Source organism: Lynx rufus, unplaced genomic scaffold (genome assembly GCF_022079265.1).
Source record: "Lynx rufus isolate CCGP_SWC_20201006 ecotype Redwood Valley unplaced genomic scaffold, mLynRuf1.p SCAF_3, whole genome shotgun sequence".
Taxonomy (NCBI): Eukaryota; Metazoa; Chordata; class Mammalia; order Carnivora; family Felidae; genus Lynx; species Lynx rufus.
Window position 1 is genome coordinate 85695536 of NW_025814845.1, and position 22596 is coordinate 85718131.

General features: G+C 38.1%; 1 protein-coding gene across 1 annotated transcript in view; it reads left to right on the forward strand.

The window, feature by feature from the left end:
• Window positions 1-22596, forward strand: part of NPNT (nephronectin) — an 82971-nt gene that overhangs the window by 15346 nt on the left and 45029 nt on the right. Inside the window, exon 6 of the mRNA XM_047092273.1 lies at window positions 18881-18973. Within this exon, the coding sequence (XP_046948229.1) occupies window positions 18881-18973 (93 nt within the window). The remainder of the gene's footprint in view (window positions 1-18880; window positions 18974-22596) is intronic.

Consider the following 22596-nt stretch of genomic DNA (forward strand, 5'->3'; position numbering starts at 1 on the left):
CATTTGCTTTTCTAAGGTTATGCTTGACCTAGCATTTGTACATTTTGTAATTAATTTACAGTGAAGTAAACCATACACTAGAAAATAGGCATACATTTGGATAATAGGTGGGCTCAGTTCTTTAGGGTTTCTCATCCCTCATTTTTTTTTTTTTAATATTCAAAACCTAGGATTGACTTCATATCTGTAAACCTGCGTTTTGCAGGCCAGAAAAACTAATCTCCAAATAGTTTAGTTTCTCTGGATTATGTTGGTCACAATTTCATAAAATCATCGTGTGCTTATTATTTTTAACCATGCCTCATATCACCAAGAGCCCTCAACAAAGTTCATCACAGCAACTCTCAGGTGAAATGAAACAGTGGTTCTTGGGCAGGTCACAGGAAAGTTCTAGACTTGTAAACTATGAGTGGCTTGGCTTTGCTGTCAGGTTGCATGTATTTGCTACCGTGGCTGTTTTACAATGGCTGTGGAGAAACAGATTAGCAGGAGAAGATGGGGCAGATATTTCCATACTATGTGCTGCTAATGAATCCTATTTTAGTGCTTCTCACAGTGGTCTTTATATCACAAAAAATACACGTAGGGCATTTATTTTTGGCGGCTTTCACAAAAATTGTGGCGACAGTTGCTTGTGAAAATTTCCTTATGCATCAGTAGAGGCTAGACCCCAGAAACTTCTTGGAAATAGTCTACTCCGGGTTTAACATTGCTTTGACTTAAAATGCAGTTTTGTATAGTTTTCAAAATGCAAATTTTAAAACATGGGCTAAAATCTCATGCTAGAAGTCTTATTTAATGGATATACATATCGATACCATACATTTTACTAATCTATGTGTGTCCAGGCTGACTTACGTAAAGTAGGAGAAATGTGACCCAACTTAAGATATTAGAAGACAAAAGTAAACTATACAGAACTGTTTGGCTGCTTTGTACTAATATAACGAGTTAGAAAGTAATGATGTTTGCTATTCTTTATTGTTTACCTTTATTTAAAATCATTTTATTTTTCTCGATAAATTTGATTATTTACAATTGGCAATTGAAGAGTATTAAAGAAACGGTATCCTTTTATATTTTTTCCTTATAATACATAACCATAGGCATAAACAATTGTCCTTAATATGTGATCCAGAATGTAATTTGCAATTTATGCTTTGATTTATTTTCAGCCTTTTGCTAAAATTGTACCTGATATATTCATTATTCTATTTTAAGAAATGTGTCAACATCAAGATATGGTGAGTTCTTTTAAAGTTAACATCAACAACAATAAGATACAAAACACTAATTTATTATGAACCTGAACAATATGATAAATATCTCTAACAAGCATATATGTATATATAGACACACATATATGTATATGTGTGTATGTATATATATATGTGTGTGTGTGTATATATTGAGATATATGTATATATATGTATATATATATATATATGAAAAAAATATGTGCCTTTAAAAATACAGAACAATAATTCTGGATCAATAGTTAAATTATTGTGTCAAATTGGGCTTAGAATATTTTTCATCTGGTATTACCCTAAAAAAGGCTTCATTCACTGAATTTTAATTTATGAAAATAAGTACATAAATCAAAAGTTAAAGCCAATATTTTACGCCTTAAAGAGGGAAGGTATTAATCCACAAAGAAGTAAAAAATCCTCTCTTCCCTTACCTCTAGGACCTCTAGGCTGGTCAAATCCTAACCATTATTAGTATTGTTTCAAGTTTCTTCCGTTTACTTTCATTAAACCGGGTTATTTATGTATCTTCAAGTGAAATGGCTGAGCTTTCACGGTAATTCTTGTTGCTATTGACAACCAAAGCAGCCATGCAAGAAGAAAATGCTGTGGAAGGAAAGAAAAAACAAACCTTAATATTTCCTCCCCAAAGTTGGAGAGAGAAGGGAACACAAAATATGTAAGAAACAGGTAAGTAAAGATCTATCCATTTAAAAACTACCAGCCTTGGTTACTAATTGATTCACAGTTCTAATTTTTTTCAGATATTTTGTCCAACACTCATTTAAATAAAAGGATACTGTCTCTTGGGACCAAAAATTAATATTCTGAAAATGAAAAATTGGATTGGAAAGGTACAGTGCCGTGAGCGGTCTGAAATCTTCTGATTTAGATTTTGGACTATGAAAGAATAGCACAACTTCACTTGGTTAATATTTTTGTTACAAAATGTTTTTTAATGACAAAATGGTGACTAAAATATTACTATTTTAAACATGTCCTAGATTTTTTTTTTTTGTTTCAGAAAAGCACTGAGAGTTGAATATGTGTAAGTCTCCGGGAATGTAACAAGTTGCTAAATACCCAAGTCCAGCCTCCTTACAGAGAAAAGATCTGGAATTTCTTTTTTTGGACATTTGTTTTGCAGCTTTCTACGTCTTAAGGCAGAGAATAGCCAGGATAAGGTGCCAGCTCAAAGGTTAGATGAACATATTTCTTGAAATAATTTTGGCTAATCTATGTCTTGAAAGGCATAACCTCTAAATAATAACTTTACAAAGCTATCAATAAAACTTAACCTTAGTTGTGTTTTTGAGTTGCCTTTTTTGGGGAAAACTATATTTTTTAGAGATGTACTTACTCTTCATAATTATGTAAGTTAATTTTATTTCAGTTATTACATTAAACTTTTCCCTTTCAGTTTATAATTCCTTTCTCCTGTCTTATGAATCTAATAAATTGACCTCCATTCTAACTTAAAGGACAGTTTATATTTTTAATACTTAAAGAAGCAAATTTTAAAAAAGTGCACCAAATGAAATTACTAACACCAGCCTATCATTAACCTGAGGGAATTGTATCTCATATCATTAATTCTCCGTGGAAGAATTCAGGTAAGAAATATTTTTATTGTGTAAAATATAAAAGATGTTATAATAGGACTTAGCAGTGTTCATGTTGTTTTGGTACAAAAAAGGTTCCTCATTTAAAATATTTTTGGAAGTGAATAATGTCACTTAACAAATCACCCTTATGACACTTTAGTGGAAGAATCTGGTGCAATAGGTGAAATTCTCTTTAGTGGAATTGGGGCCAAGAAGGCAATGTACTTTAAACTGATAGATAAAAGACACTAGCACATGTCATAGAAAATGTTTTTAAGAGAGGATTTTAATAAAAACATTTTGGGGAAAATTTGATAGTGCTAGAAGTAAAAGTTAAAGGGTTTCTTTGTTCAGGGGGAGTTAAAAATAATCACAGTGTATGTATTTTATAGTTAGTAAGAGTTAATAGGTTTAACTAGCAGAACTACGGCTGAAGTTAAGGAAGCAATGCCAGAGAAAGTGCTGTTGAGCCTTGAACAATAGAGGTTTGAATGCACCGGTACACTTATGCATGGATTTGTTAAAAATACAGTACAGTACGATAAATGTATTCTCCTTACTTTTCTTTTTTTTTTTTTTTTTAATTTTTTTTTTTTCAACGTTTATTTATTTTGGGGACAGAGAGAGACAGAGCATGAACGGCGGGAGGGGCAGAGAGAGAGGGAGACACAGAATCGGAAACAGGCTCCAGGCTCTGAGCCATCAGCCCAGAGCCTGACGCGGGGCTCGAACTCACGGACCGCGAGATCGTGACCTGGCTGAAGTCGGACGCTTAACCGACTGCGCCACCCAGGCGCCCCCTCCTTACTTTCTTAATAACATTTTATTTTCCCTAGCTTGCTTTATTGTAAGAATACAGTATGTAATATATATAGCATAAAATAGGTGTTAATCAACTGTTTATGTTATCGGTAATGCTTCCAGTCAAAAATAGGCTATCAGTAGTTAAGTTCTTGGGGAGTCCAAAGTTATACACAGAATTTTGAGTGCAAGGCGGTTGGCACCCCTAACCCCTGTGTTGTTTAAGAGTGAACTGTAGAATGTGTCACCAACAGACCTAGGTTCAGGACCTATTCCTGTGACTTACCAATTATAAGATAATAGACATTTTATTTAACTTTAATGAGCCACAATTTCCTAATCACTAGATCTACTTTGCAAATTGTCACTGGCTATGGGTGCCTCATGCAGCACAATTCTTGATAAATGTTTGCTGTTATTAGTGTGTGGTCAATATGTAGAACATATAGAGTGTAATAATATATAACTATATATGGAATACTTTGAACACCTTAGTGTTTGACTAGGGTCCTTCCTAATATCCACAGATTAGCATGTTTTTAAATACATTTGTTTTTATGCCCATTTTTTGAAAGCAATCAACTGGAAGTGGATTTCTCATATTATTCATTTCTAAAAATAAAATTTTCATCGAATAGCTGTCTGTGTTTCTGAACCATTCTTTTTCCACGTCTCTAATAATATCCATTTGCAAACCTCAGAGGGGAGTATGGATTTGGTTAGCTAACCAAAGGAAAAGGAACTGGAAGAAACTAGAATTCAATTGTAGAATTACATTTAGAGTTGCTATGACTTATTTGACAAACATTTGAGAACTTAGTGGAAGCAAGGACCTAAGTTAGGTGCTGGGAGAGATTGAAGGATTAGTAAAACATAGACTCTCTTTTGTGAGGAGCTAATTTGGTAAGATGATTGTCTCTTATTCCTGCTAGGATTCTAAAGTAGGAAAGAGTTTGGAACAAAGAGTTGAGACTGTTCAGAGGAAGAGACACTTCTTGCTGGAGAGGATCCAGGAAGATTTTATGGACTGGGTGGTGTTTAGTTGATTTATTCATTGTACAGAAATATGCTGAGTGCTATTACCTGCTTGATGTCTCTGCACTGCAGATATCATTGCAATGGGATGAAGCTCTAGGCATCCATGTTGTTCATTGTCAGTGTTGAAGGTGCACATATTAGGACAATACTGGGTGAGAGGTGTGTTTTGCTATAGGGTACAGCAAAAGCTGTATTAGCTGTGCTAATAGGTCAGATTTTGCATACAGGTGAACTTGGTTTCCCTTTCAGAGTATTTTAACATTTCTTGAAATAGTTGCCAGTGTTTCACAGGAAAAATGGTTGTCAGCATCAGATTTTGTTGCAAAATCGGGAGTCCTGTATTGCTGCAGGGAATCGGTGGGCTGGGGTTGGTTGCTCAGTGGCTGTCCTGTTTGGCAAAAGCATGTACTCCATTTTGCCACGTGGCTTACTCCTTCAGGGCAAATGCCTGGGACCTATAGGCATTTGAGGTTCTGGGGCTAATTTCTGAATGTTTTCCTGATTGGTAGTTTAGAGAACAGCCATTTGAGGCTCAGGATTAGAGGCGATTACAGTAAACCTGGTGAGCAGTTAGGTTTTATCTTAAGTAGTGGTGGTGAGAACACAGAGAAAGATAGGGATTGAAAGATACTTTTACAAAAGGAGGGAGAGGCATGTAGCATTAGGACAGTGGTGGGGAGCTCAGGCTTTGCAGACACCCACTGCTGGTGTGGCAGCTACCGCCACTGTGAACTGTGTTTTTGAGAAACGTACTTCACCTTTCTTAACAACAGCTTCTTTTTTGGTAAAGTGTAGGTGAGAGCCCTACCTCATAGGTTTTTATGAGGATCAAATGAAAAAATGCTTACAAAGCACTTGGCTCAGTAACTGCAGCATATGTTAATTCGCATTCAGTAAACTGGTGGCTGATGATGATGGTTGTGAGGAATGTAGAAGATGGAATCAAGGATGATGCCCATTTCTGGTGTGTTATTCCGTGACCTAGAGAACATTGAAGAAAGTGCAGGTGATGACTTCCATGTTCAATGTGCTATGTTCGGAGGGCTTGGTGAGACTTTGCAGTGGAGGGTGTGGTATGTGATTGGTCTAGAGCTCAGGGGAGAGATCTGAGCGGGACCCAAGCTGTGATCTGGTGATCTCTTCACCAGAGTCCTGCACAAAGCTGCCCTCCCCTCCGTCAGCTTCTTCAGTCAGCATTGATAATCATCGCTACTGTGTCCATAGAGGATCAACTTAAACGGTGTATGAAGAATGTGGGAGAGGGGAAATAGTACATTGCATGTTGGTTGAAATGTTATCTACTAGTTTTAAGTTTTTGAAAACCATTTTGACCAGGGAAGAAAATCACCCTGTACAAACGTTACATCCTTTTTCCCCCTTTCGGTTGGCTTTTTCTCTTTTACATCACTGTGACTCCTAATTCTAGGCAAACATTCAAGTCAAAGTGAATCATTGTTAGGAATAAATGGCCACGCTTATTTTGGAAGTTTGTATTCTTTCTTAATTCTTGTTTTCTTTGCAAACGTTCTGAAAATCAGCCCTGCCTCAAGTTCTAGCTTAGATGCTACCTTCTCTTCTCTGCCTTCCTTACCTTAGCAGTGGGAATTCTCCTTTCCTTTCTGTGCATTTAGCTGTAACATATGCCTGGAGCTTGTCTCACACTGCCCTGCCCAGTGGTTATTTGTAGATCTGTGTCATTCGTTCTGCTAGACCATTAGTTCCATGAAGCTACTGTCTGTGTCTCACGTATTTTTATATCCAGTGCGGTAACTTCCACTGTGTCTTGTGCAGTTCAGCTCAGCTCGGCACACTTGTGAAGGTGTAAGGACCAGGACCTCTGTGAACAAGGGACGAAAAAGATACACAAGACATAATCTCAAGAACTAGATTGTGGTTTTCAGGAAGGACAATTTACTGGAAAAAAATGAATATATTGAATTTGCTTGTCTTATGACCTTGTTACATATCATAGATCTTAATTCTTTATGAAGGTTCCAAAAAGAAATTGAAAACACATAAAATATAGTCTGATTGTGGCATCTGCTGTTTACAATCCATTGATGGTTTGCAATTATGGATGGACTCCTGATTCTTTGAGTGTAAGGCCCTCCAGGCTGACAACTGCCTTAATTTTAAAGGATTATTTTCTGCTGTATAGGCACTGTGAGAGTGGACTGCTATTGTATTTCCAGACTGTCTGCTGCTTCTTGTATCTCTGGATTCTCTTACGCTGCTGGCTCTGCATGAAAGGCACTTCACCCATCCATGTGGTGAATTCCTACTCGTCCTTTAAGATTCAGTTCACATTTCCTCTTGTAAGCTTTTCCTGACAGTTTTTGCTACCCCTCCCTCTTTACAGAGAAATCTTTTTTTTTTTTCTGTATTCTCTTAACACCTTGTACACCTGTCATATCCGTCTTTGTTGGGAGACTGTATGCTGTTTCAGAGAAGGTATTGTGTATTTAAAGAGCTCCAAGTCTAATGGAACTAGATAAGGAAAATAGCTAATGATGATACATAAATAACTTATGATAGAGGTATGTGCAGAGGCTTATGAGAGCAAGGGCTCCAAACTCAGAATGAGGATCTAAAGCAGAGTGGAGATGGTAATGTTTAATCTGAGTAGTAGTGACGCCTGAGTAGATATTAGTCCAGCAGACAATGGAAAGAAGGACATTGCATAGAAAAGAATGGAAGTCTCAGAGTGTGTTGTTTTCTGGGAACTGCAATTAGTTGGTACTTTTGTGGATGTGATTGCAGATGAGGCTAGTGGGGTAGGCAGGGGTCAAATCAGAAATGTGGTGTTGGAGCTTGAACTACTACAATGAGCTGGGTAAACATGACGAGGAGTCGGTGAGTGAGTGAGTGTAAGGAGGAGAATATCATGGTGAAATCATGGGTTAGTGAGGTCCCTCTATTGGTAGATCAGGCCTGGATTGAAGTCCATGGTACTGGAGGCAGGAAGGCCACTATGCCACCACTTACTTACCCAGTCCTTCAGTGATGGTCATTTAGGTTGTTTCTAAATTTCTGTTTAGGATTTTTCATCAGATAAATTTGGAACAGTAAATAAACTAATGTTTTCTTTAAAAACAGCACAAATGCGCCTCCCATCAAGTCTATGCACGGTCACAAAAGTGATTCCATTTTTTAAAAATAGTAAATATACGGCTCAATTCATTATATATCAATGACTTCTTTGTACATTTATTCATCTATTTTGAGAGAGCGAGCGCAAGAGAGAGCATGAGAAAGGGAGGGGCAGTGAGGGAGGGAGAGAGAGAGAATTCCAAGCAGCTTCTACACCAGCAGGATGGAGCCTGACATGGGACTCAAACCCACGAACCAAACTGTGAAACCATGACCTGAACTGAAACCTAGAGTTGGATGCTTAACTATGTCCGTAACTCTTTTAAACACAGGAATTCTGATTGCTGAAAGAAGTGATAATGGTTACATTAAAATCTTCTGGCCTTTTGCAGTGATCGCTCAGTAAACCTCAAAATTACAGCATCATCTCCTCAGCTAAGACAAATATAAGTATTTTCAATGAAAACAAATACTTTAATGTTTCCTTATATCCTAAAGAATTCTTACGTTATGAAATCAGTTATCTTATAGATTTATTTTACTCCTTCCCAAAACCTTTTCTGACTCTCTTAAATCTGTATAATCGATCATTTCCTCTTCTGTATCCTTTAAAAATGCATCTGTTATTTTTTTTTTTTTAATTTTTTTTTTCAACGTTTATTTATTTATTTTTGGGACAGAGAGAGACAGAGCATGAACGGGGGAGAGGCAGAGAGAGAGGGAGACACAGAATCGGAAACAGGCTCCAGGCTCTGAGCTGTCAGCCCAGAGCCCGACGCGGGGCTCGAACTCACGGGCCGCGAGATCGTGACCTGGCTGAAGTCGGACGCTTAACCGACTGCGCCACCCAGGCGCCCCAAAATGCATCTGTTATTAAGACATCTTTGCTTACTTCTGTCTTTCCTTACTGGACTTAGCCTCCTGAGGATGAGGACTTGGCATCTCATTGATCTGTATTCCCTCAGTTCTTAATACAATGTCTCAGACACTGGAGCCTTTCCTCTTTGCCATCCTTAACCTCATTATAGCTACCATTACATTAAGCTCTTACTGTGAGATGGGTACTGTCCTAAGCACTTTATTTGGATTTTTCTCAGTTGGCTGTTCCAGCAACTCTATGGATAAGTTCTACATGCACCATGTGGGTTTCCTATTCAATAAAAAATGGGAATTCTGGCAACTTTGTCAGATTCAACCTATGATCTGCATTTTATAGCAGAGAGAAGGTGGGTAATCTGCATAGGTCATAGTGATAGAGTTGGGACCCCAGGGGTCTAACTCTAACACCTGTACTCTTAAACCCTCCTCAAGAGTGCACCGGTAAGTGAACAGTGGTTCACAAGTGATGTAATACTATTTGTCAAGGTGTGCATATTATTCTATTGGTGTTTATAAATTTTTCCCATTTTTGTGTTTGAAAATGTTCAACTACACAGAAGTTTTGACAGTATAGGAACACCCATATATTCTTCTTCTACAATTATTAACATATTGTACATTTTTTTGCTCTCTATTTAACTAAACCATTTGAAAGTACCTTGGAGGCATAATGGCACTTCATGCCTAAGTATTTCAGCATGCATCTCCTGAAAACAATGACATTTTACCTACAAATCACAGTATCATTATCATATTTAAGAAATTTAACATAGATACAGTACTATCCTGTAATAAGCAGTCTAGATTTCTCCAATTATCTCAAAAATGATTTTTTATGGATTTTTTTTCTTTTGCATTCAGAGCCAATCAAGGATCACATAGTATATCTAGTGGCATTCCCTTTTGGTCTCCTTTAATTTAGAATAGTTCTGTCACTTTGTCTTTTTTTTTTTTTTTTTTTTTTTTTTTTTTTGCTTTTTGACAATGATTTGTTTTGAGTGTACACCAACTGATTGGTAGAATCTTCCACAATTGATTTAAACTAAACCTTTTATGCAACAATATTACATAGGTGGTCATTTATTACGATACTCCCATTGCACACGATGTAGTTCTATTTTTGGTGATGCTAAGTTTGATCACTTGATTAAGGTTCTCAGATTTGCCACTGAAACATATCTTCTTTTTATAATTAGTAACCTGTTGGATGATACATTGAAACTGTTTTGACTGTTCTGTTTCCTAACAAACTTCTAGCCCATGAAAGCTTTAATATCTATGGATAGTTATTTCCAAATTAGTTATTTCAGTGGTTGTTGCAAAATTTTTTGGATTCTGTTATTCCTTCTGTGGGTTAGCTGTCATTCTTTTTTTTTAAATTTTTTTTAATGTTTATTATTTTTGAGAGAGAGAGACAGAGAGCAAGCAAGAGAGGGACAGAGAGAGGAGACACGGAATCTGAAGCAGGCTCCAGGCTCTGAGCCATCAGCACAGAGCCCAATGCAGGGCTTGAACCCACGAACCGTGAGATCATGACCTGAGCCAAAGTCGGACACTTAACCTACTGAGCCATCCAGGCGCCCCTAGCTGGCATTCTTCTATAAAGAACTCTGTCTCCTTTTTTAGAATCACTTTGGACACATGGGTTCTCTCATTATTTGTTATCAGTTATGATTCCTATTTTTCTTTGTGCTCAAATCATTCCAAATTTGGCCAGTGGGAACACCCCCAAGCGATCTCCTCTGTCCTTTTCACTTGTTTCCACCATTCTTTGAATACATCCGTGCTTTTTGTCTCAGCAAAATATTCCAGCTTCCCTGACCCAGCCCTGATTCCTTTATTGTGGAATGGTATTTAGAAACAAAGATCTGGGGGGCTAGGTGTGCTGATTGTTGCTGTTAACCTAAGAAAAGAGAAAAAGTAAAACCTATTTCACACTTCCAAATAAGTAGTAACAATTTCTTATGTGTTCGTAAAGTATCATTTGGTATTAATCTAAATTTCACTCTTATATCACATTAGAGAACAGGAAAATTAGAATTCTAAGTAAACTCAAAATGATAGCAACCTTTAGAAGATTTTTTAAGTGGTCAGCAATAGTGCTTAATTATGTTAAATAGAAACTGGTTTGAGATACAAAGGTGCAGATGCAGGCACTTTCTCTGGTCTACTTCAGGAATTAAAAGTTAAATAGAGGAAATAGGTAATGGGTAAATATGTGTGAGTTGGATATTCCCAAAGGCCAAAATAAAATAAGATTGTCAGATAGCTCTTGGAAGATGACATTGCATAGACCAGAAACATTTGTATATTTTAACTTCATGCCCTAAATGATAAATTGATTGGCTGACTTAATGTTTGACTATAGTTCCTGATTAAGTTCTTAGTAAAAATAATGTTAGATAAAATGCAAGAGCAAAAGAAAATCGTAGATGTAGCACTCCTTCAGAAGAGATAGCAGTTATATACTTCATTAGTGATTCAGAATCTGGGATCTGTTACAGAACAAGCAATGGAGTGGGATTATGGCAAAATATTCTGGTTACTTTAATTTTCTTAAATTATAGATCGCGTTCTTAACTGTAACTTTTCTTTCCTGAAAATGTAACTAAAATACCTTTACATCTTTAATCACTTTGACACTCTTACCCCTCTCATCCTTTCCTGCGTGGTGTTTTTCCTCTCCTCTTCTAAAGCCCCTCAAAATGTTAGGTTTTCTGGCTTTTTTCTTAATATAAGAACTAGTGGATTGACCATGAAACTGGGGTAAGAGTTCTTTTCTGGTATTGGGCAAGTCATTGAACATTCCATGCCTCCACTTCTGTGCTGGTAACATAAGGATAAAGTCTGTCTCTTTCCTGCCACATATGGATATTGTGAGGATGAATTTAACCAGTCATATAAAATGAGTTCTGTATTCCTGAGAACATTTAATATGTAGTATTTTATAGTGATAACAATCAGGGACATTTTTATTTCAGTTTTTACTACACCAGGAATTGGGATTTGGAAATCGGATAGTGGACACTAGGATACAGGGTATTAGGAAGCCCGCAGAGTTGTTTTTCTCCAGAGATCTTAAAATCTGGAGGATTCTTTCTTCTGGATTTTGTTGTACCTGCCCTAGGGAGTAGCACAAGGTCCTTTCCAGTGGAGTCCTGTAAAATCCTGCCTCCATTTCTTCAGGTCTCATGAATAAGTACAGCACCGAGCTGTTTCCCGCTTCTTTCAGCAATTCTCTCTCTTCCAAGGCCACTTGCTTTTTGTAAAAGATACTCCTCATCATATGTTCCTGTTCTCATCACAATGAGTTTTTCCATAGCTGGGTTCTCTGAAGCTTTAGGTGTAATGAGAGCTCTCTGCAATCTCCCTGTTTTGTATCCAGTCATTCTCTTGCCTACCCTTGCATACTTCTGTGTCACCTTTGTTTCTAAATTACATATCCCGGAGGACAAGGTTCTTTGTTCTGCTTTGAATAGTGCTGTATCTGACCAGCAACACGATGTAGATGGCAAAAATTACAAATGATTCTTAGGACCCTGAAGACAATCTTACTTACATTAGAAAATCCTTCTCAAGTTACCAACAACACCTGAGGTTGAGTTGGTTGTTCCCCTTGTCTCTCCATCCCCACCGCTTGCTTGGGCATCTCAACAGGTCCTCAGTTTTTCACGTTGATACTTGACTCCCTGCGTGATTAGTTTACATAAGAAATATTATATAGAACTGATGTGGGAGTTTAATTGCCCCCTGACTTATTTGAAAACTCATTACATAGCAGTGTCAGAAAACTGTTCTATTCTCAGAAGCCCAGCTATATCAGTTAGGATGAATTTCTAAGAGAAAATTGTAGATTGCAGTCACACAGAAGGCATGGGGGCATGTGACATGAAAGACCTATGTCTGCTTTGCCAGTTGAGTCGTGCTTCTTTTTCTAGTTAAAACAATGACAGAGAGGGGCGCCTGGGTGGCGCAGTCGGTTAAGCGTCCGACTTCAGCCAGGTCACGATCTCGCGGTCCGTGAGTTCGAGCCCCGCGTCAGGCTCCGGGCTGATGGCTCGGAGCCTGGAGCCTGTTTCCGATTCTGTGTCTCCCTCTCTCTCTGCCCCTCCCCCGTTCATGCTCTGTCTCTCTCTGTCCCAAAAATAAATAAACATTGAAAAAAAAAATTTTTAAAAAAAAACAATGACAGAGAGGTTATTTTTTTTTTTTTTTAATTTTTTTTTCAACGTTTTTATTTATTTTTGGGACAGAGAGAGACAGAGCATGAACGGGGGAGGGGCAGAGAGAGAGGGAGACACAGAATCGGAAACAGGCTCCAGGCTCCGAGCCATCAGCCCAGAGCCTGACGCGGGGCTCGAACTCGCGGACCGTGAGATCGTGACCTGGCTGAAGTCGGACGCTTAACCGACTGCGCCACCCAGGCGCCCCAACAGAGAGGTTATTTTAAGGGCACTTTGGAGATTATGCTGCAAGAATGCTAGTACATTTTGAGAGTGATTGCCCATTTGGGCTTCATTCTGCCATCCAGTTTTGGGGGGAAAAAACCTGTCATTCATTGATTGTCTGATCCTCACCTGACTTTCTTTTTTTTTTTTTAATTTTTTTTTTCAACGTTTATTTATTTTTGGGACAGAGAGAGAGCATGAACGGGGGAGGGGCAGAGAGAGAGGGAGACACAGAATCGGAAACAGGCTCCAGGCTCTGAGCCATCAGCCCAGAGCCTGACGCAGGGCTCGAACTCCCGGACCGCGGGATCGTGACCTGGCTGAAGTCGGACGCTTAACCGACTGCGCCACCCAGGCGCCCCTAACCTGACTTTCATTTACTGAGCTGCTATACCATATGTGGTACCAGAGGAGAGTAGACCTCCAAATATGGCCCAAAGTTCTTGTCTCTGACTCACACGAAGGCCAGAAAAGCAATGCTGCTTTTTCTGCTTAACCTTTAGCGCCAACAGACACAAATTGCAAATTTCCAAATTCCAGTTTCCTCCAAATCAAGTGTATCATCTATTTTTGATGTGTTTAGAAGATCACTCTAAGGTGGACCACTTACTCTTTTGATTTTTTTTTAACCCCTGACCTGCTGTCCACAGCAGATTTTAAGGGTTGTTGTCTGCTGGCTCCTGAAAGCTCACATTCCAGTGGAGAGGGTTACCAAAAGGGGGACCAGTTTAGCAGAAGTTGGAATAGTGTTTCTCTAGCCTCAAGATGAATACGTATTTTTGATCTAATTCTTTAGATTTAGGAATGAAGTTCTTTAGCTACTTCTATGATTATTTGGTTAAATTACAGGTATAAAATAAATTTGACAAGTTGTTATTCCTTTATTAGGATCTATTCATAACATTTCTGTCCTAAATGCGTACCAAAGAAAACATTTGCTGGCTTGCTAATAAACACAGATAAAGTCAGATTCCATAACTTTGTGTTCAGGGATAATCAGTTAGGAATTGTATTTGGCTGCAAATAACAGGGGCACAAAGAACAGTGCCAGCATGGTTATTCAGGGTTAATATTGTGACTTCTTGCTCTGTACTCTTCTCCCTTCTCAGGATCCCCTCATGGTCATAAAGTGGCCAGTGTAGTTCAGCCATGACTAGTCAGCCCCCTTTTGAAGTAGCATTCCAAAAGCCCTACACAGTAACTTCTGTTTACCTATAGTTGGCCAGAATTTAGTCACTTGGCTACCCATGTCTACTAGGGAAGATAGGGAATGTCGTTTTCCATAGCCAACTCATTCCCCCTCCCCAAGTGAGCAAACAGAAATGCCATTCTCTTTTAAAAAAATGCTTATTTATTTATTTTGAGAGAGACAGTGTGAGTAGGGGAGGGGTGGAGAGAGAGAAAGAGAGCGAGAGCGAGAGCAAGAGAGAGAGAGAGAGAGAGAGAGAGAGAGAGAGAATCCCAAGCAGGCTCTGCATTGTCAGCATGGAGCCTATGTGGGGGCTCCAGTTTATGAAGTGAGATCATGACTTGAGCCTACGCCAAGAGTCACTTGCTTACCTGACTGAGCCAGCCAGGTGCCCTGCCATTCTCTTTTTAAAAAGAAGGGAAAAATAGATATTTGCAAGCGCCCAGCAAGATTTCTGCCGCTGGTGCCTTTTATGATCTGCCCTAACCCTTTGGCTCCTCTGCTGTTGTAAGCACTTGAGAGTGGAGCTTCATTAGCACACTTGGCACTGGGAACCCCTTCACTTCCCTTCCCCCGTATTTTATGCATATTCTGAAAGGCTTTTGTCTATCAGACAAACTAGACTTTAAACTAAAGGCTGTAACAAGAGATGAAGAAGGGCATTATATAATAATTACAGGGTCTATCCATCAAGAAGAACTAACAATTATAAATGTCTATGCACTAAATACGGGAGCCCCCAAATATATAAAACAATCACAAGCATAAGCAACCTTATTGACAAGAATGTGGTAATTGCAGGGGACTTTAATACCCCACTTACAACAATGGATAGATCATTAGACACATGGTCAATAAAGAAACAAGGGCCCTGAATGATACATTGGATCAGATGGACTTGACATATATTTAGAACTCTGCATCCCAAAGCAACAGAATATACTTTCTTCTCGAGTGCACATGGAACATTCTCCAAGATAGATCACATACTGGGTCACAAAACAGCCCTTCATAAGTATACAAGAATTGAGATCATACCATGCATACTTTCGGACCACAATGCTATGAAGCTTGAAATCAACCACAGGAAAAAGTCTGGAAAACCTCCAAAAGCATGGAGGTTGATGAACACCCTACTAAAGAATGAATGGGTCAACCAGGCTATTAGCGAAGAAATTAAAAAATATATGGAAACAAATGAAAATGAAAATACAACAATCCAAATGCTTTGGGATGCAGCGAAGGCAGTCCTGAGAGGAAAATACATTGCAATCCAGGTCTATCTCAAGAAACATGAAAGGCTTTTGTCTTCCATCCCAACTCTCAGCCTCTTAACCTCTAAGGATTTCTTCAGATCACGATTTCCTACAGGGGGCCTTTCCAGGATCTGCAATCATAGCTGTGACTATAATAGATTATGACCGTCCTGCCCCTCCCCCCTTTCTTCTTGCATCTCCTCTCTCTGAATTCTTGGTAAGTTTTGGCCAGTATATTCCAGTTCCACAGTTAATTTTTCATATCCTTGGTGACTCTCTCATCCTCCCTGACACTCACCTAGTATAATACATGTATATAACAAATGTCTAATGCATGTTTATCGAATTCCACCACAGACCTGATGCAAGAGAATGGGAGAAGGTCCTTTTGTGCAATATTTTTCAGAGTGTTTTCTTTTTATGAGAGAAAATGATTGGTTACATCAGCATTATGAATATCCTATTCTGTTGGTAGCTGTTGGCTAATACTTAGGTCATTAGTTACTTTAGTGAATAGTCTGTTGGATGGAAGTACAAACAGCAGTTTGTTTGAAAATTACTGACACTGTAAACATGTAAGAAACATTAACAGTCTTGGCCTTTTGGAATGTGTGCTTGTGATGTGCCTAAGATTAGGGCACTCCACTGAGAACAAACAATGAGAAAGGGAGGGGGACAATCAAAGCTTTTGTTCCTGTACAGCACCTGAAAGTACCATAAATGGATGGTCATCAAGCTGTTCAGGGGGTCAAAGGCAATAAGCCTAGGCACCTAAAGTTTGTTTGATAATGTGTCCTCTTCTAAATACATTTTTCATGTTTTTAAGTGGTGCTTCCCAAACTACTTTTTCATGTTTTTTAGAGATATGTTCAAATTCCAGCTATTTGGGGGGGATTATTACTTCGACTTACACTTACTGATTTTGAGACGTTTATTTTTTAAATTATGACACTCTGGGTGCCTCAGTGATAATTGATTCGTTCAGGTTGTATTCATATATAACATTAAGATTTATGGAAAATCTTTTAATATGAAAAAATTTTTAACATGCATTTCTTGGTTATGGGACCTGGAAATAACATGAAGAATAGTTTATTTCTGGGACTTGTTTTAAAAACTGCACATAAACCATCCACTCGTGTCCAGTTGACTGAAGAATCATATCGAAGACCCTCCTAGACGGTTCATTTCTTCTCAAAGACCTGAACAAAATTGCTTCCTCTTGAATTTCGTGCCATGTCTAAAATCAGGTTTTAAGAATTTTCCAAGTGCAACTCTCTACCATTTACACTTTATACTCTGCTCATCCCTTCTTTCTGCAAGCTTTTTAATACTTGCTGAGCAGCACTTAGGATCAGTAGTGATACCAGGTGGGGTGACAGACAAGCAGGAAAGGTTTGAAGTAAAACTGGCAAATCAGCACTGTGGAGTGCCAGATGAGGGAGAGGTCAGCAAGGGCTAAGTGAGGAACTGGAGGAAACACCAAAAAATAACTAGCATATTGGTTTTACAGGAGTGTTCAAGTTTTGAAGGAAGTGATGTTTGAGAATTATGAGGGAGGAAACTAGGAGCATATCCCAGAATGGACGCAACCTTGGCTGCTATGGGAAGTAACAGGTGTCAGGGACTTTAGAACGCAGGGTCATTGTCGACTACATTCCCCTTGGTCTCCAAGAGGTGTCCATTTCTCACTCAGTGCTCACTGAAGCCCCTCTTTTCCTGTCACAAACAAATCATGCCTTTCACATGTCAACTAGACTTTCTAGTCCATCCCACATAACATCACCAAGTTAATATCCTTAGCATTTTTATTTTCATCAGGTAATTATCCTGATGATGATGATGATGATAAACTTCCAGAAACTTCCCATTTCCTGTAGATACAGTGTATTTTCCTCAGTCTGAAATTTAGGGAACATCATCATCTGATACCACTCACCTGTGGTGGTCTACATCTCATTTTTCCATTGACATTAAGCTATCTCTTCACAGTCTCAAGTATCCCCTGAGTAAATGATAATTTATTTTGCTATATAACTCTCCTTACCTTGGAGAGTCTTCCCCTTCTCTGTCTACCCATGCTTTAAGAATCAACTCAAGTCTCTTCTGAGGCTTTCTGTACAAATCTCTGTGGATATGATTGTGTGATGATTTCTTCACAAATTTCATACATGCCACCCATTTTTCTCATAAACAAATGTTGCCCTAAATGAAAAGTGATTGTTTTGTCTTTTCATCTACACTGTAAGCTCTTTGAGACTAGTGACAATGCTATACAACGAGTTTTCTTCTATTTTAGCATCTCGCATAGCACTGTGCGCAGATTGGGCATAGAGCAATGTTTCTTAGTCTGGCACCATCACATTTTGGGTTGGATGATTTGTTTTTGTAGGGGACTATCTGAGCATTGTAGAGTGCTTAGAGCCTCCCGGTATTCTACCTGATAGATGCCAGTAGCACCGTCTCCCCAGTGTGACAACCAAAAATGTCTCTGTTTATACCAAATGTTACATAGGGGACAAAGATAGCCTCAGGTGAGAATCACTGGTATAGAGGAAACAGAATAAATTCTGACCAGTGTCTTGGCAGAAATGGAAGACTGTAAAAAGCTTTGAGTGACATTTTACAGCATTTTGGAATCTTGAGGAAAGACCAACTCAGTTGATGGAAGATAGTAATTGTAAAACAGAACTTCCTGTTTGCTGTGATAGACCGCAGCAAGGGTGTAGGCAATTGTAACACACCTAGGGTTAAGAAAGATCAAGGTGAAGTGGATCTTAAGTTGAAGTTCCAGAAATACTGAATTTTTTAGTTTTTACTTTATTTCAAACCATTTCATATTAGAAATAGCATTTCCAATAAAATAGATATTATTTAATGAGAAATTTATCTGGAGTTCATACATACCCAATATCTTTGGACTAAAAACTACTTTTGAAGCATTTTGGGGGGAATGAGTTTGAAATTACAGGTACAGATTATTATAAAGTTGCAACTATTGACAAGTATCAGCTGTGTTTATTCATAGTTTTACCTTTTTTTTTTTTTTTAACTGCTTTAACATTGTACTTAAGTTTAGGCAGTTTTCCAGACCCAAGCGATACACACACACACACACACACACACACACACACACACCCTACATGTATGTGAGAGTATTTAGTCTAACAGTGTTTACCACACTCATAGTGAATTTATATATTTCTGTTATTCTGTTGTAAGTTCTTAGTCTTCTCTTTTATTATCAGACTACTATATGACATAGATGCTATACGGTTGATGGTCAACTGACCTAGAAGTAATGCATTAAATCCTCTCTTCACAGCTGTATGCCAACCACAGTGCAAACATGGTGAATGTATTGGACCCAACAAGTGCAAGTGCCATCCTGGATATGCTGGAAAAACCTGCAGTCAAGGTAGGAAAACAGACATAAATTACAATCACAAACCCCCTCTATTTCTGCCTAATATAAAAATTAGAGGTTCTCATGCCAAACCACTTTTCCACGACTGCTGTTTCTAAATGTGTGAGCTGCCATGTTCTGAAAGATAAAAATGTAATGTGAAATCTTAAAATGTATTGCATCAGAGGGCGATTAAAAGAATTTCATCCTCGTATTCATTGATACTAATTAAAATACACATTTAAAGAAGAGAAGCACAGCATCAGTAATGTAGAAGCCTTCCATTCTGCTCATCTTTGTTTCTCCACTAACTAGTTGGGAAGCTCTGGCTGATTTTTGGCCTCCTTGGACGACCCCTGTTAGATGAAACACCTTCAGTACTCAAAGTTAGGTAGGAGTTTGAGGTCCGTTCAAACTCTGAGCTCTTTCGTTTTTGAGATTAAATTCCGTTCAACTGTTACCAGATTGCAAAAGTTCCTCTGAGAAATAAAGATTTTGACTAATTTATTTTTGTTTTAAGTTGTTTATAAAAGCAGGTGTTTACTTAGCACCGTGCTCAGGTAGTTTACATAGATTATCTATTTTCATTATTACAGTGTCAGGAGGTAAAGTGTTATTTATGATAATTAAATGATAAATAATAGCTTATTGTTATTTTTCACTTAAAGAGATATCAGGGATGTTAAGTATCTTGTCTAAGTTCACAGAATTAGTTGGTGAAAGATCCAGTATATGTCTATTTAGGACTGTTGGCCATGTAAGAAAAGCTGGGGTTAGATTTCACCAGAGAGATACAAGGATAAGAGTCAATTTTTACTTATTTCTTAAATGTAAGTAATATGTTCTATCCTTTTTAGTGTTGAATGAAACAGTTACATGGGGCCTGTCTCATAGATAACTTACTTGACCTCATCAGATATGGAAATGATATTTTTGAAACACTCCTGTTCATCAATATCTGATACTCCTTGATATGCCTCATGTAAACTCGTGACTTATGGGCATAATTTCCACAACAGTACAGAAAAACTTATCTTTAAAAGTATATGTAATTATTCCTGAACTGTCAGAGGAAATCCATGCTAATGAAATGTGACATATCCAATGGTAGGAGAAGCTGTTATTCTAAAGTATGTTCTGTATTATCTGTTATTTGCTTAACTTTTTTTTCCAATGCTTCTTTTATGTCTTATAATATTTTTTAACTTGGAATTTACCAAACATACCTGGATAGTCTTTTTGAAGTAAGTGGAGTTTTTATGATCTCAGTTTACTCTTTTAAAAATCCGTTTAATTTTCCTTCCGCAGTCTAAGTTTGCAAGTAGTGACACGTTCAGTTCTGATTATTGAGTTCTCAATGTGTTCATCTTAGAGTTCCCACATGCTTCCTTTTTTAAAATGGTGAACATAAACTATCAGAGGTTTCATCAATATGTCAGTACCATAAAACTTTGTTGTCCTGATGCCAGGAATTTATACAAAGGAGGTTATTATAAGAAGCCACTGTTGAGATTGCAGAGAAATTCATTTAAATTTATTTTCAGGAACTACATCAACTTTAATATGCTTCAAAGACACTGAAACTATTATTGTAACAAGGATTTATCTCTGGGTATCTCCTATTTTCAGAAAAACCAGTTTATCATGTACTTTTTACTGTAATACATACCTGTTTCTCTAAAGAAAAGTTGAAATTTACTGAGTTGAAATCTTGCCTCCTAAAACTATATTCCTTAGGGGGGAAGAGGATTTCATTAGTAGCAAAATGGGATTTTACACCTGCAAAAAATAGTGCGGACACTGAAAATGTAATTTCAAGTCCAATCTTGAATATAAAACCACAGCTTACAGTAAACATATGTTTTTGATTATCTCTTTCTTTGCCTTCCTTACCAAAAAAGCAATTGTGACAAGTTCCCAATGGCATGGTTTATGGTGTTTGAGAGCAAGAATCCTTTTTGGTCTCTGATTTCTAGATTCCTGAAAACTATTATTAAAATGACTTGCACACGCTAAGTGCACATTAAATATTTGCTAAATGAATGATTGTTTCATATAATGGCTCTTGGTCCTGAACACCATACTTGTAAGGGCTACATGCAGTTATGCAGTTGCCCGGTCCAGCACTGTAGGCAGTCTCTGAGTCTGGGCTGAGAGCCCTCGTCAGGGTGAGAGGCAGCTGTGGAGGAGCTGGCTAAGTGGGAGAACTGTCCAGAGACACAAGGAAATGATATTAGAGTAAATTGTCTATATCTGTTACATAGCAAATTAATGTAGACTGTTTTTATCTGGCACATACATTTTAATAAACTGGAAAATATGCCTCAGAGATATTGGAACTCCCAACAGGTTTCTTTCTTCAGGAGAAATGTCAAGAAGAGGTATATTTGAGATGATTTCATAGAACTGGAAATTAGCTTTTCATTGAAAGTAGGTTTCTGTGTAAGACAAGTATTCGCTAAAAAATTTGTTGCAAGTTGTGTGATGTAAGAAATAACCTCCTGCAGACTTGATTGGTGGAGTGAACAGCTTGTATGAACGACAAACATTTAACAAGTGCTTCCAGAGCTACCTGGGGGCAGCCAGAATAGCAGGGCAAGCCCACTTTGCAACTGGCTTAATTTAACAGCCTTGTTGCAGGATTGGTGTGAATCTGCTGTGGGTGGCTTGCTTTTCCCTCTGAGTCATTTCTGGATTTGTGATAGCTAGATCACATATAAAATCATAGGCTTGGCCTGATCATTAGCACATTCTATACGGCACATGGTACCTTTCACAGTAATGAAATGCTAATCCTAACTCTGGTTTGCTTTTCCTCCACCGTATTTTTCTGGTAATTTTTATTCATGCATACTCTTCTCCTCTTTAAGTCTCTGTACCCATACCAATTCTCTTTCCCCTCAGCCAAAAAATGATACTGTTATAGGTAATAATCTTTTTATAACTTTCCAACTAGGGAATGATTTTTATCATGTAATATGTCCTTTCATTGCATATTTTCAGAAATGAAAGATCCATGTTCTTGAATGCAAGAGGTGGGCCCCCTTACAACCAGAGCCATGGCTAGGGTTAGGATTGGCAACCAGGAAGTGCCGTGGGCAGAACCACCCACAGTGCAGCGATCTCCTGGAAGGGTTGAGTTGAGGGCACATGGTCAGGCTTAGGGTTTGGAATCAGGAGCCAGAAGATTGAATGGACCACGGTTAGGTAAGTTCTCCTGATCACCCCCTGCAGCCCCATCCTGGCCCTGGAAATGGTACCATGCAATTCTGGCTTATATTAAGGGCTTATAATAATTTCAGAAGAAACAGTTTATAAATATCAGTTCCTAATGTTTTGACAAAGTTTATGTTTCATATGTTGAATTCCTCACCCCAAGATCTAGTATCTCGTAGCACAGAACCAGACAGTACATTTTGGTGGCTTAGGTAAATCTGAAAGTTGATTGCCTTCCTTAGGACAACAGTCTAAATGCTATAACCCTGGGTAGTAAGGTAATTCCAGATAGCCTTACTTTTTAAAAGATGTGTGGTTTCAACCCAGAAACCAGTGTTCATTTAATTTGGAATATTAACTGGTTATTAATAGTATGAAAGCCTTGAAACAGGATGCGATTGCCTTTTTGACTCTACTTT